At 37.9% G+C, this 12,951-nt stretch overlaps 2 protein-coding genes across 4 annotated transcripts; one reads left to right on the top strand and one right to left on the bottom strand.

Moving 5' to 3' along the window:
- Positions 1–907: 907 nt before the first annotated feature.
- Positions 908–6,533, bottom strand: LOC112558749. 3 transcript variants are annotated; one of them, XM_025229390.1, is made up of 7 exons: positions 6,397–6,533; positions 5,546–5,830; positions 4,674–4,934; positions 3,954–4,226; positions 3,469–3,678; positions 2,884–3,047; positions 908–2,454 (listed from the first exon to the last, which is right to left on the bottom strand). In XM_025229390.1, exons 1-7 carry the CDS (start codon positions 6,410–6,412, stop codon positions 1,513–1,515), a joined length of 2,151 nt encoding a protein of 716 aa, XP_025085175.1. In that variant the 5' UTR covers positions 6,413–6,533; the 3' UTR covers positions 908–1,512. The 3 variants fall into 3 exon arrangements, with proteins under 3 accessions (XP_025085175.1, XP_025085177.1, XP_025085176.1); XM_025229392.1 differs by having other exon boundaries at positions 3,475–3,678; XM_025229391.1 differs by having other exon boundaries at positions 5,549–5,830.
- Positions 6,534–7,306: 773 nt separating this feature from the next.
- LOC112558763 lies at positions 7,307–12,344 on the top strand. The gene is made up of 3 exons (XM_025229418.1): positions 7,307–7,510; positions 8,567–8,748; positions 11,864–12,344. The coding sequence occupies exons 1-3, from the start codon at positions 7,342–7,344 to the stop codon at positions 12,320–12,322; spliced, it is 810 nt and encodes a 269-aa protein (XP_025085203.1). The 5' UTR covers positions 7,307–7,341; the 3' UTR covers positions 12,323–12,344.
- Positions 12,345–12,951: the final 607 nt, after the last annotated feature.

Genomic DNA, 12,951 nt, shown 5'->3' with positions numbered 1-12,951 from the left:
TCATTATTATCATATCTATAAGTGTAGCACATGTATTCTATTACATGCCTACTTATTGTTTGTCTCTTCATTTATATACTTTTATATGTGTACAGAGTTATCACATTCACCTAACGCCATTGTTTTGTTCTTACTACTGTATTCAACACTATTAGATTGACTTTGAGTTGAATGTGTTGTTAAAATTACTGTTGTAATAATGCAATACGTTCAATTGTTTAGAAACATGTTTTGTGCAGAATGTTGTAAGTTATCTAAAACTTTGTCCAAGATATCCTCAACTCCACCCACAAAAACCCACCTGTATAGATCTGTTCAGCGACAATGAAATTTATCCTTAGAAAATCGCGAAAACTCATCTAAACATATCTTTTTCTTTTTTTTAATTTTACGAAATAAAAACTGCCAACAGCTTCAATATCAACATAGTAAGTCTGATGTCAAACGGACTTTGTTACTTCTTTGGATTATCAGCACCAGACGGTTTTTTCTGAACATCAAATACCCGTATACCTTTGCTTATATGTCCACCAGTACGTTCTTTTTATTCTTGCTTTCTTTAGTTCAGATGTATAAACTAGCTTCTGCACTAAGCCGTGTATTGCCGCCTTTGCTGTATATTTTTATGAAAAAAATTAATTTTAGCGAGAGAAATTGTTTCGTGTCTTACACATGTTTGTATGTGTGTCAGAGTAATCGTTAGATTTCCTGAATGACCAGTTGTTTCATCTGCTACAACAAGACTGAGAACAAAGTGTTAGTCTTTGCCATTTTTATTTTTACAGAGGGACCGAGACTCAATTTCTAACAGATTCTGATTTTTGTAAAGAGAACTAAGAAGTGCAAAGACCTCATGCGCCCTAAAAGCACATCCCAGTTCATACAAAGTAAATAACAAAATGCGATAAAACGTCTTCAAACTTTATGCATACTCACGCTCTTAAGCAAACACACAAGCGCATGCAAATATGCACCATGAATAATTAATAACACAATATGATGATTTTGCAAGTTAACAGGCCTGTCGTGTAGTAACGAGTTCTTAAACAAAGCACAATTTGACCGAAAATTTGAAACACATAGTTAAAAGCAAAACTGAAAATTACAGACTACTTCATAAGTAAATGATGGTGCAGTAAGTAATCTGCGATATGTAAGTACGTAACGAAGCATACAATGAGGATGCGCCTTCAAATGCCAAAGACCAGTCCATCACAGGTCAATGTACACATTTCTCCCTTCTTGCCAGAAGATGTATGAGTGACGTGGCATTTTCAACTGCACGAAGTTGATACCAAATAGTTATTTTTATGGTTTATTTTGGTTCCAATATACTTATCTTCTAAGCTAAACGTTGATGTGGTCAAAATGGACTGAACAGATTTATAAATTAATAATTTTGTTTGTACAAACATAAGAAAATCCAGCAGCCTCGTTTTAAAATGAAGAGAACATTGTTTGGACAGAAGTATTTATTGTTAGCAACACAGACATTCTGCTGAAACTCTGTTCTCACATGACGCTGCATAAAGATGGCGACTTCTGTTGAGAAACCTCTTGCTTTAACCTCCTCAGCTCCTCCTCCTGCTCCTTTAGGCGCCTGTTGTACGACGCTTGTTCCTCCAGGCGTCTCTGTAGCTCCATGTTCTTCTTCTGCAGTCGATCTAAGTCTTCCCTCTTGCTTCGTTCCATTCTTCGCTGAAACTCGTCTTGCTCCCGTTTCATCTTCTGGATCAAGTCTGCCTCCTTCTGCCTCTGTTTCTCAGCACTGACCTGCTGCTTTTCTAATTTTTTCATCAAATCAGCCATCTTTTTCTCACTTTCCGCTTTTGTTTTCTTCACCAGGTCTGCTCGTTCTTTCTCTTTCCTTTCAAATTCTTTTTTCTCTTTTTTCGCTTCCTCCTGTGCTTGCTTCGTCTTCTCTTCCATCTCCTGCACATACTTCTTCCTCTTCACCTCTGCTTCCTCCACCTTCTGCAGTCTCCTCTCCAGTTCCTTGTCCATCTTCTCGCCGACATAGCAGTATCTGGGGCACGTGTAAGGTAGGCCTCTGTGAGCCTCACTCAGTTTGCACACCTCCTGCAGCAGACGGTCCACCTGCGGCTGTTTGTCGTCAGCCATGTTGTCAAACACCACGTAGCGGTGGCCGCACTCCTCCAGAGCAGTGACGAGGTTGTCGGGGGCCTTGTTGAGGACGTCCTGGATTGTCCTCCCTTTTCGTACCAGCTCGTCGCCCCGAGTGAAGATGATGATGATATAGTCAGTGACCCTGTCGTCCAACAGACTTTTGACTCGTTCGTAGACACCCTGGTCTTCCTCCGTGTAACGGCCGATGGCGATGATGTATAAAATTGCGGTGGGACCCGGATGCATACAAGCAACAGCTTGGACGACATCTGATGCAACATCTTCAGCTAACCTTTTCGTGTCACACAGTCCAGGTGAGTCTGTGATCTGCACACCAAAAGCAACTTTTTTCTATACATTAAGAAAAAATTTCTTTCACTATCTTAAAGTGATCACAGAAAACTATTTTAAACGCTTTCACCTTCACAAGAAACATCCTTCGTTTCATTCATATTGCTCTTCACTGAATCACCCATTAGCTCTGTTCAAATTTATTCATACTTTTTATTTGGCTACATTTATTCGTGTCTCTTTATTTTTAATTAAATAAAAAGTATGCTGATGAAAATGAATTAAGATGTATTAGTTCCAACAACAGCAGAGTTTCTATTCAATGCAACGAAAGCTAGACGGAATGATTGGAAACTATAAAGACAGGAAGGTACACAGACGGACACAAGCTGAAAGGCAAAGAGATAAGAAGTCAGACATTCACTGGACAGACTATTAAAACATAACTAAAGTCCAACACCGTACCTCTATAACTTTACCGTCTCGCTCGCACCATTCAAACGAGCACTCGCTGGTGACAGAACTGAAGCAAACTTCATTTACAAATCGTTCCTGTCCCAGAATAGTGTTGCCAGTCGTGCTTTTACCGCTGCCCGTCTTGCCCACCAGGAAGAAGCGAATCACATTTTCTGTTGAGACAGAAAGAAAGCGTTACGTCTCGCGCAATTCTGCTCAAGGGAGGTAATCGACTGTCAGTGTAGTCTCCCCTTGTGAGATGGGTGCTGTGTGTAGAATGAAAACAAAATAATATGTCTAGCTAATTTGTCATCTATATTTCTACTTTTTTTAATTTATACATTATAGATAAAAGACTCAGACCTATTTTACTTATATAACAAAGTACACGTGAGCCAAATAAATAAATTTTTCTTTTCTTATATAACTGAAGTACTGTTTTACACTACCTGGTTTAAATAAACTACTGGATCATTATATAAAAACAGGGCCATTTATTCCTGGCATAGCCAGACTATTTACCCTGATTTTCATCAAGGTAAAGAAAATAATAAATACGATCGTGCCTAAGACGTCTTAAAGGGAGTTTATTACCCTGACCGTCTGCAGCTGTTTGGTGAGTGGTGCACTGTATCATGTCTTCATATTGGAGTGTGAGAGTAGAGGTCTCCTCGTCAGTTCTCATCAAATCATCGCTGGATCCCACTAACTGTTCACACTCACACGCTGGATCAACATTGAGAGTTTCCAGAACAGCAACGTCGACTTCCTTCATGCTCTCTGTGGAGTTGTCACCCTCGTTTTCTGGAAAATGATTATCTGTGAGGTTGCTACTTTTGATATAGCTCTTTTAATTAAAATAAGAAAACAATGAAGTCAAGAGCTTCAGTAGGAAAACTCTGTTACCATGTACTATGCCTTGAATATGTGTAAGTTTGAATTAATTAGACGGAACGACGGCTGGTGGATAAAGGAAATTATCGAAGTATTGAAATTAATGACAATAAATATTAAGATTGTGCATAACATTTTATATCAGCTTTAACAGGCATGATCCAGGTATTTAAACATTTCCTTACCATCTGGAATTGAAGAATTTACGATATTGTCAGAGTCGTCGTCACAACTAAAACTAGTTGAGAAAGACGATTCGTCAAGTTTAGACAACTGTTCTTCCTTGGCCTGAGCAAACAAAACATATTGATCCTCCGGCAAAAGGTCAGACTCCTGCAGGATGCAGAGGTCGAGTCTCTGCAGCTCCTCTAGCGTGTTAACGCCCTGGTCCTGCAGCAGCATCACTGTTTCTGGGCTGATGTCATGATCTTCCGCCCACCTGGCGAGCTCCCCCTCCTCTGATCACAGCATTATAAAGAACATCCACCACATCGTCAGCATTAAACAGAGCATCCGACACAATACCAGCGGTATAAAGACATCCAACACAGCAACATTTTAAACGTTTGACAGCACCTTAGAATTATGCAAAATAACATTAAACGCATCTTGACAAATAAGTGAAGCGGCATCATGACAGAGAAAGAAAGAATTCAAAAAGAACAAAAGAAAATATGTCGGAAGATTTCTTTTTAACTTCTCAACATTTACACTTACAAACCAATGTAACAACGGAATTAACTGGTTCAAATATCTTCACGTTTTAAATAATAAATTTTTGCATCTACTATTATTAATTGATATATTTTAATACATTTTTATATTGACTTTGTAGTTACATAGTTTGTATAAATGTAACACCCGAATCAGATGTGCTTCAAGCTAAAGTAAATATATATTCTCACCTGGAACCAGCTGACTGGATGATGTGTTTTTTAGGTCTGATTCTGTCTGGGATTTCATCAAATCACAAGTTCTCAGCAGCTGCTCTCTGGCCCGCTCGATGCGTAGACATTGTCCTGGTGGTACAAGATCGGACTGAGCCAGCAGAGAGATGTCCAGCTCCATCAACTCTCGAGTGACAGTCAGTCCCTGGGCATGCAGCACCGCCAGAGTCTCTTGAGATATTTCCCATGTTTCGGCCCACTGATCATCTATTTCTTCATCTGGTCACAGATTAGCGCACTGTGAACGTCTGACATTGTTTTGCGAATCAAATAACACATTATTATTTTCTAGCATTTCTTAAGCATTATTACCGAAAACTTCACATGTGCCCTTGTCTACTGTATGTTACTTTGTTTCTCTTGAACATTTTCACACCTAATAATTGTACTACAGTGTACATGACCCTAATAAACAATTTCACTAAATAGAGACAGAAATTGTTTGAACTGATCGCCAAATAAATATATAAATACATCAATAAATCAACAAATCTAAAAGACAAAAAGAAAGTACAGCTGTCCAAGCAGTAGAGGAAACAGCAGTTATTGAGACATGCCCTGGGGTGGTCAGGTGGCGCAACGGTTAGCACCTAGCACCAATACAATGAGAACTGGCTGTCCTGCATTCAAATGTCGTCTTGGCACGCTGTTCTTTCGCTGCATGTGGCATCTATGTACAGGTCTGATTAGCTGCTAACGGCGTAAAACACCAATTCCCCTTCCCCCCCCTCTCTCTTATTCCTTAAACTCGCTTTATCTGTATGAACATCTAGCGCCGTTCCCGAGCTATTATCAAGTGAGCACTTCGAAAGGAAATATCTTTATCTTACCACCTGAGATTGACAGGTGTGTCTTCTCCGCGAGCGGTCTCGTGGTGTCAAGGTCTGTGTCCGTTGGGTGCATCGCCATGGAGCTGTCGTCATCAGTGTACAGCAGTTCATCCACAGCACGTCCCAACACCTGGCACTGTTCCCAGGTTAGTATCTCACTCTCTTCTAGCAGGTGCAGGTCGAGCAGCAGCATGTCCTGTACTGACATTATGCCCTGACCTTTCAGAACCTCCAGAGTTTCTCTTGAGATTCCCCTGGCTTTTGCCCAGTTGGCCAAGCGATCCTCTGGGTCCATAAAAAAGCAGCCGAAAAGAAGAAAATAACAGCAAATCTTGATTTGTTTGTAAGCAATGTTTTTGAAGTCTGTTGTATATATTAACGTTTTTTAATTTTAATTTAGGAATGATTACAACTGAAACTGTTCCCCATTGAATGGTGCTTTTGTACAGCGAGTGATTTCTTCGTATTCTTCCAAATAATACCATTTTTTTAACCGTTAGTCTGCTGGTGTGCATCATTGAATGTGGTATTTCTGCTAATGAAGAATGAAATCTGCTAATGAAAGACCTCGACCAGATGACTGATTGCTCCCCACAAATACTTCTCATGCTTCAGAACTTGTCTAAAGCTAATTTTAGGACTGCTACCCATTGTGACCTTGTGTGTATATTCCTTCCTTATCTAAAGTGATCACAACAATTTGGTTACTGTCATATCGGTCTTCACTGAACTTAACTGAGCTTAAACAACTCAATGTTGACTAGGCAGGATCAAACAGACATCAATGTACACTATATTAAAAAACATACACATATTCTTGTACGACATCAACAGTTAAAAGTTGGCTGTACCTTCTGAAAGCTCCATCTTCGACAAGTGAGTTTCCTCATCCCGGTCTGCGATCGCTGTGTTTACAACTCGTATCGGAATTTCCCCAAAACTTGGTTTCTATTTAAAGCCCTGACGCTTGATCTACTGTATATGGCTTCTGGGAAATATTGTGAAACCACAATATGAGTAGACCGACACTCAATTTGTTATACCTCATAAAACTATTAATGTGAAACTGAGTTTAAGATCAGTAGACTAAATCAATATAAAACACTCGATCCATAATATCCATTGCCTTTCACACATACAAGGTGAGAAGTGGAAATTTTGGTAGCAGAACTGAGCTGTAGTGACTGTATATATACTAATGGCATTCACCTTCCTCTTGATATGAAAACACGACGAAGTCTTTGTTTTGAGACCATTTTTTTTTAATTCTGTGTGCATATAGATATATTGTAAAGCTAGTTTTCGATGATGCGGTAAAATGCTAAATAAATTCACTTTTATTATTATCATTCTTAACGAAGATGCAGAGGCAATAAATGTAGTTATGCATTACGATCTTTCCCTTGACGGGGTGGGGAGAGGAGGGGTGAACGGATCAATTGTTTCCTATTTATACATCAACATTTTATTAACAGCAGACAGTCGAACGACAGAGGTGTACAAGTTCGTGTTCGAACCTTTCGGTAGAACGCCACCCTGTTTTGAGAGAAAACACCCTATCAAACATATCAAGTACACACAAAATACCTCCAAGCGAACGTACACATATATATATATACACATTCGCAATCACTTCACTCGGTGTTTTCCGTATTTCTTTCAAGCCGCCGTTCGATGTCGCATATTCACAAAATTTGAAACCTGTCGTCTGCTCACACTGCGCTGAGCTCTCGTGACAAAGAAGAAGAGAAAAGTACGTAAGTGAGCTCTCGTGTCAAGAGAAACTAATTATTGAAATGGCTACCGAGATTACACTGACAAATGAAGAATTGTCGCTTTTTATCGAACTTTGGGAGGCTCATCGATGCTTATGGGACCCATCAGATATAGATTACAAATGCAGGGCCGCGCGTCAAAACGCTTTATCATCGATAGCGGCAGCATTTGGCAGGGGGTGGTCCGCTGGTGAGACCTGATTCTAATCTATAATCCCTTTCTCATTCTACTGCTGGTTGATTTCTCTTTCGTTCGCTCGCGTTTCATTTAGAAAAGTAATGACAATAATATACAGAATTTTTTGATGCAAGAGTAACCACTAGCAATCAAACTGAACACTACAAATGTTAATTAGAGAAGAGGTGTGCCTTCGCTTTATACTTTATCAAGTGTCCCCCTTTATTAGTAATGAACGAACTATATAATTTGTTAAGCTTCACGTCGAGCAACGTTTAAATTATTTGCTTTTAATTTATCAGCAATGGAAAAAGATGTAAAATTATTAAAACATATATATATATAAATACTACGCAAGAAAACAGAAAAAGTAATAAAGATTAAGGTTATGCCCTAGTTCTGATGAAATTAAGCAGTGTCACTATGTGTGTCATTCAGATACTAAGGTACGCACAAAATTCAAGCATTCCCCCGCACCACCCCACCACCCCCAAAAAAAAAAAAAAAGCAAAGCAGATCAAAACTATAATTGAAACTCAGTCTATGTAGTCATGAACTATGGGCCAGAGTCAAGTATATGTGCTGCTTTGTTTGAGACCAGAATCATTTAAAGTGTTTTTAGTGCTTTTTGCACATTGGGCATCCTGTGTGAGCTGTGTTCCATGTGTCAATTTTCTCTCAGAGAGAGAGAGATAGAAACAGGGTTTGGAAAATCTATACACTTGCACTGCTTCTTGTCCTGTTTGCTGATTAGGGGGATGGAAGTTATTTCAGAAATATTCAGGGAGAGCTATGATGTTTCAGCCCATTTGCACACAAATGCCTTGTGTAAAATAATTTTAAAATATAGGGTGCACTTTATGTATTAAATTAGACTGCAGGTAATATACAGCATGCAAACGCAACATTCTGATTGTGTTCACATTGAAAATTATGACACAATTCATATTACCACATTGGAAATTAGGACAAATACTGATATAAATGTGCATTATGTATTTAATGAGGGTGTTTTGTTGTTAATTAGATCAACATTATATAATTGCTTAAAATTTTTCCCTTTCTCAGAGGATGTCAGGAGAAAAGTTGAGTCAGTTAAAGCCTATTACAGAAAGCTGAAGAATAAAAGACGAGCAGGCAGTACAAGCGGCAAAACCTGGGTGTTCTTTGACCGAATTCATGGCTTTCTGGGATGTGTCACATACAACACAAGCACTGTAAAAAACAGTGATGCAGGAGAAACTTTGTCAGTAAGTTGCTTATTACATTTATTGTGCGTGCTTCCAAGTGCTTTTTTGGCATGTTTGTTGTCTTTTTTGACCACATCTAGAACAATAATAATTAGCTCTGCACACTCATTCCCAACCCCATGTAATTCTCTTGCATTTACTGTTTTATTTTTTTTTTCTTTTTTAAATAGAAGATCCACTTTGTACTTGGCTATGAATGATATTTCCTTGGGCACTTTTTTAAAATGTGTCTGTGGCAGAAAAGTCACTATGGTGAATAGGACTTGAATAGGTCTTATTATATTCCTTCCAAAAAAAAAAACAAATTGACAATAATAGTTATAAACAAATGCTTGTTACTTTTCACATGTTGCTCACCAATGGTCACAAACGTAAATAAAACTGTTATTATAATTTAGTATATATGCACAGACCTTCTCTCATCTTATTTTTATGAACTCTCACATACACTTGAATCAGTTTTTTGAAACATCTTAAACTTGCATCTCTAATGAAAACTAGTTCAGGCCACTAGTACTGTCTGTCAAAAGTCCACTGATGTCTGCATCAACTAAAGTTAGCCACCTTATCCAGAAGCATAGGTTGTTGTGGCTGTCCTCAGAGTTGTTTGCACATGAGTCCCAGTTACTGTGAGCACTGAAGTCCTTTTTTATCCAGAGCTAAGATCAAGCTTAAGAAAGAGTGAACATCAGGAGTGTGATTTGTTATGCGAACCACCATTTCTAGCTGCATATTATTATAGGGTGTTCGGTAATAAATTTTGAGTGCCCAAACCTGGTGTTGCTGATTTTTAAGACCAGCTGAGAAACTCAACTCTCTCAATTTTCTACTTTTATTGCAAATTCTTGGCACTTGAAGGAGTATATGATCTATTATCATTACCTTTTCATTTTATTTTTGGTAAAAACCAGGTGATACCTCAGACATTTCCCAGCCATTGTTGATATAAGTGTGAGATATATATATAAAGGTATACATATATATATTTTTCATTTGAAAACAAAGGTAAAAATAGTATTTTATAGAAAATTAACCCATAGAAGTCTACATTGTTCTTGGACAATATTTGAAGCTGTAGTTTCATGTCTTAAAATGTTTCAGTTTTATAGGTAACTTTAAACTGACATGTTTTACCGCTGAGCAGTACAAATGTATATTTACGATTTGAGCCGTAAATTGAGTACTATACAAATGAACATTTTATTATTATCAAGGCAAAGAGCACGAGAAAAATGTTTTTGAGTGCTCTGTACCTGTTGTCTCCTTTATCTATGCTCCTTAAAACAAACAAAACAAAACAAAAAAATAAAGCAGGTTTGACACACCACATAATGTTAGTGAAACCGTGGTAAACTTTGAGATAACTCGTTTGTTTACTATCCAGAGTAGGGAAATGTATTACTTATGATATCATAACAATAGATTTAAACGTGTGGCTTCACCTTGTACAGAGTAATTGTTCCCAAGTTCACACGTATCCTCGCACACTGTTTTCTCCTAGCTTGTGCCCGATACTGAGTACAGCCCATGTTTTGGCTTTGACTGCGGTGAGCGCGCGTCTGTGGGGGTGACGGCGTTGTCTCCCCTGCATCAGTGAGAGGTTGACAGGTCGCACGCTGCTTCTCTCAAAGTTTGTCGACTTTCTGTAGCTCAGAGATCATTATGTCACACTCTTATGAAATTACAGCTACTATTAAAAAGAAGAAAACACCTTATGGCAGAGGAAAGCGATCGCGAAAGGCGCATTGTCGGAGAGCAGCGGCTGCACGATGGAAGTATTATAAAACAAAGCCTGAAATGAAATGTGACGAACAACATGTCGCTGATATCGTCGAAACGGCAAGGACTTTTAGTTACAGCGATTGTTTGTGATGGTTTTGTTGATTTAAAAAATACGATGACTTCTGCCTCTGTACAAAACTGACGATTGGAACGACGGATGAAATAGAAGACTGTGAGCCAAAATAACGCTTTGGGGAAATTTTTAGGATCGATTTGGTCGCCTTTTATTCACTAGCTTAGGGGGAGACAGCTTTTAAAATTAGTTAATTGAGAAAATAAATCAAAGCAGGTTGACAGCGGAATTCCCCATTTATCGCCAGAAAATATTCCTGCTCTCGATTATTTGGAGTTGAAAGAGCGAGGGTAGGGCTTATGATTATATCGTATTATGATTGTCTTACATTTAAATAACTTGGTATTGCTTATGCAGCTATGAACATTTACAAATTTTAAACTGTTGGAAATATTCTTATTCTCATCACAAAACAAAGGAAATCAAGGAGGTTGGCATGGTTTCTATTAACGTTAGTGAAACTAAGATGGTGCATCAGCTAACGCTACAAGTTAAATTCATGTTAAGATGCCCATTTGTGACCCCCCCCCCAAACAAAAAAAAAAAGTGCTGTTACCAAACATGAGACATATAGACGTGGCATACATTAAAAAAAATTTTAGTTGCTAGTTTTGCCCAGTGCTGCTGACACAAAGATATCGCAGGAAATAATTGTCCACTCTGATATTTAGTCTACAATTTTATTTAAAACCGAGTAAACTTTAGAAAATGTAAGAACAGATTAGTATGAACATTACGGTGGCTGAAATATTTGGTAAATATCCATTTGCCAAGTTCACCGACTGATGGTGTACACCAGGGCGTAGGTGCATTTTACTGCTTGTATCTTTTATCATTTTTCCATCACAAAACCCCCAAGAGTTTTCAAACATGTTTTGTTTTGAAAATATGTAAAGTTTGAATGAAAGTGTTAATAAAACTAATTAATAAAGTATTGCATACATGATTATTTTTATCATTCCATACTAATGTTACTTTGAAGTAGATTTTAAAATTTTGAGTGACATCCTTTCTTAGGCACACAATGAGATTGCAGGCTTAAGTGCACACCTTTCACTTACATACCTAAGACAGATTAGATTCATAGTTAAGGCGAAATATAACTACTGCATATGCTCCTTGACATTTTTGCCATTCTCAAAGAAACCTCTTTTGTCATATGGAAGGGAATGTTTAATTTTTAACTATTTTCTTTTCTTGAGTTTTTAGTAGACTAATAATAAGGTTACACACATTTAATTGTAATTATTTCTTTTGCAGGACGATGATAATGGCAGCCCATGGGGTGAGCACAACGTAACTTCCTTTCCAGCAGGACATTCCCCAACAAGAGGAAGTGGCTCTCGGAATTGTGAAACCCCTGACATAAAGCTACAGACTAGTCATTTACATCTTGCTGATGAGAAATCGGCTACGAGAGCTTGCAGTACTTCAGTGGACATCTGTGAACCCCGACTCTGTGAAGAAGGGTTGTCACCATTGAAAAAGAAAAGAGCTTTGGGGCCCAGCCATTCGCCTACATCAGGCTTAGAGGAAGTTGCAATCAACTTCATAGAAAGCTTAAAAGAAGCTCGAAAGAGCAATAATGAATATCTGAACTATGGATTAACTGTTGCTGACAGACTGGCTAAAATTCAAAGTGCAAGGCGTCTTTCTGTGCTGAAACATAAAATCGATACACTTATTCATGAAGCAATGATGGAGGAAATGCCTGATTAGTAAACGTGTATGTTTAACTTTGTCTTTGAGTTAATGTGTTATATTTAAAAGTGAATGAGACTCCAGGTGAATGAGTAAAATCTTGTGGCGAGATTGTCAAATGACTTATCTACACAGTGCATTAACTGACAGCATTGTAGTTCTAGCTTTCCGTGACGACTTTTTACTCAAAACTACATCTCAACCTTTCTTTTCAGTTGCATCTTTCTTAGAATTTATTATGGCTTCACCTATCTGGCATTGATTTTGCTTAGTGTAGACTCAAATCCAAGAACATTGGCATGAAACAAGTTTGTGATTTATATGGGCTATTCCAATAGCCAGCTTGCTTGAATAACATTGAGTGCTTGGCAAATATCATATAAACATACTCTGGTGGTATTTATGACCAAGAGGTGCAAGAAATGTATTTTACTTAAACAAGAAAAAGTGATGAAACAGTTTTCCCCTAAAAATAGCATTTGCTTGAGTTGAACTTGAAAAGATGCTTTCCTTAGTAAAAAAATAAATAAATCAAATAACAGACCAGATGCAACATGCTGTTGCTTTATCTTCTGTTGAGCGAACTCAGTTTGGACTTTATTTTCTTAACTTAAGCTGAGACTTCTAAATAAATTTCAAATCTGTAA

This window comes from Pomacea canaliculata, linkage group LG3 (genome assembly GCF_003073045.1).
Source record: "Pomacea canaliculata isolate SZHN2017 linkage group LG3, ASM307304v1, whole genome shotgun sequence".
NCBI classification, from domain to species: Eukaryota; Metazoa; Mollusca; class Gastropoda; order Architaenioglossa; family Ampullariidae; genus Pomacea; species Pomacea canaliculata.
This window is presented reverse-complemented; position numbering and strand designations above follow the sequence as displayed.

What these genes read in the sequence shown, in the direction of transcription:
- LOC112558763 (XM_025229418.1), top strand. Translation starts at nt 7,342, where the DNA reads ATGGCTACCGAGATTACACTGACAAATGAAGAATTGTCGCTTTTTATC. An exon ending in TGGCAGGGGGTGGTCCGCTG is followed by an intron (nt 7,511 to 8,566) that starts GTGAGACCTGAT and finishes TCCCTTTCTCAG; the next exon opens with AGGATGTCAGGAGAAAAGTT. An exon ending in ATGCAGGAGAAACTTTGTCA is followed by an intron (nt 8,749 to 11,863) that starts GTAAGTTGCTTA and finishes TTTCTTTTGCAG; the next exon opens with GACGATGATAATGGCAGCCC.
- LOC112558749 (XM_025229390.1), bottom strand. An exon ending in AAATTCTTCAATTCCAGATG is followed by an intron (nt 3,679 to 3,953) that starts GTAAGGAAATGT and finishes ATCATTTTCCAG; the next exon opens with AAAACGAGGGTGACAACTCC. An exon ending in GAGACGGTAAAGTTATAGAG is followed by an intron (nt 2,455 to 2,883) that starts GTACGGTGTTGG and finishes TTTGGTGTGCAG; the next exon opens with ATCACAGACTCACCTGGACT.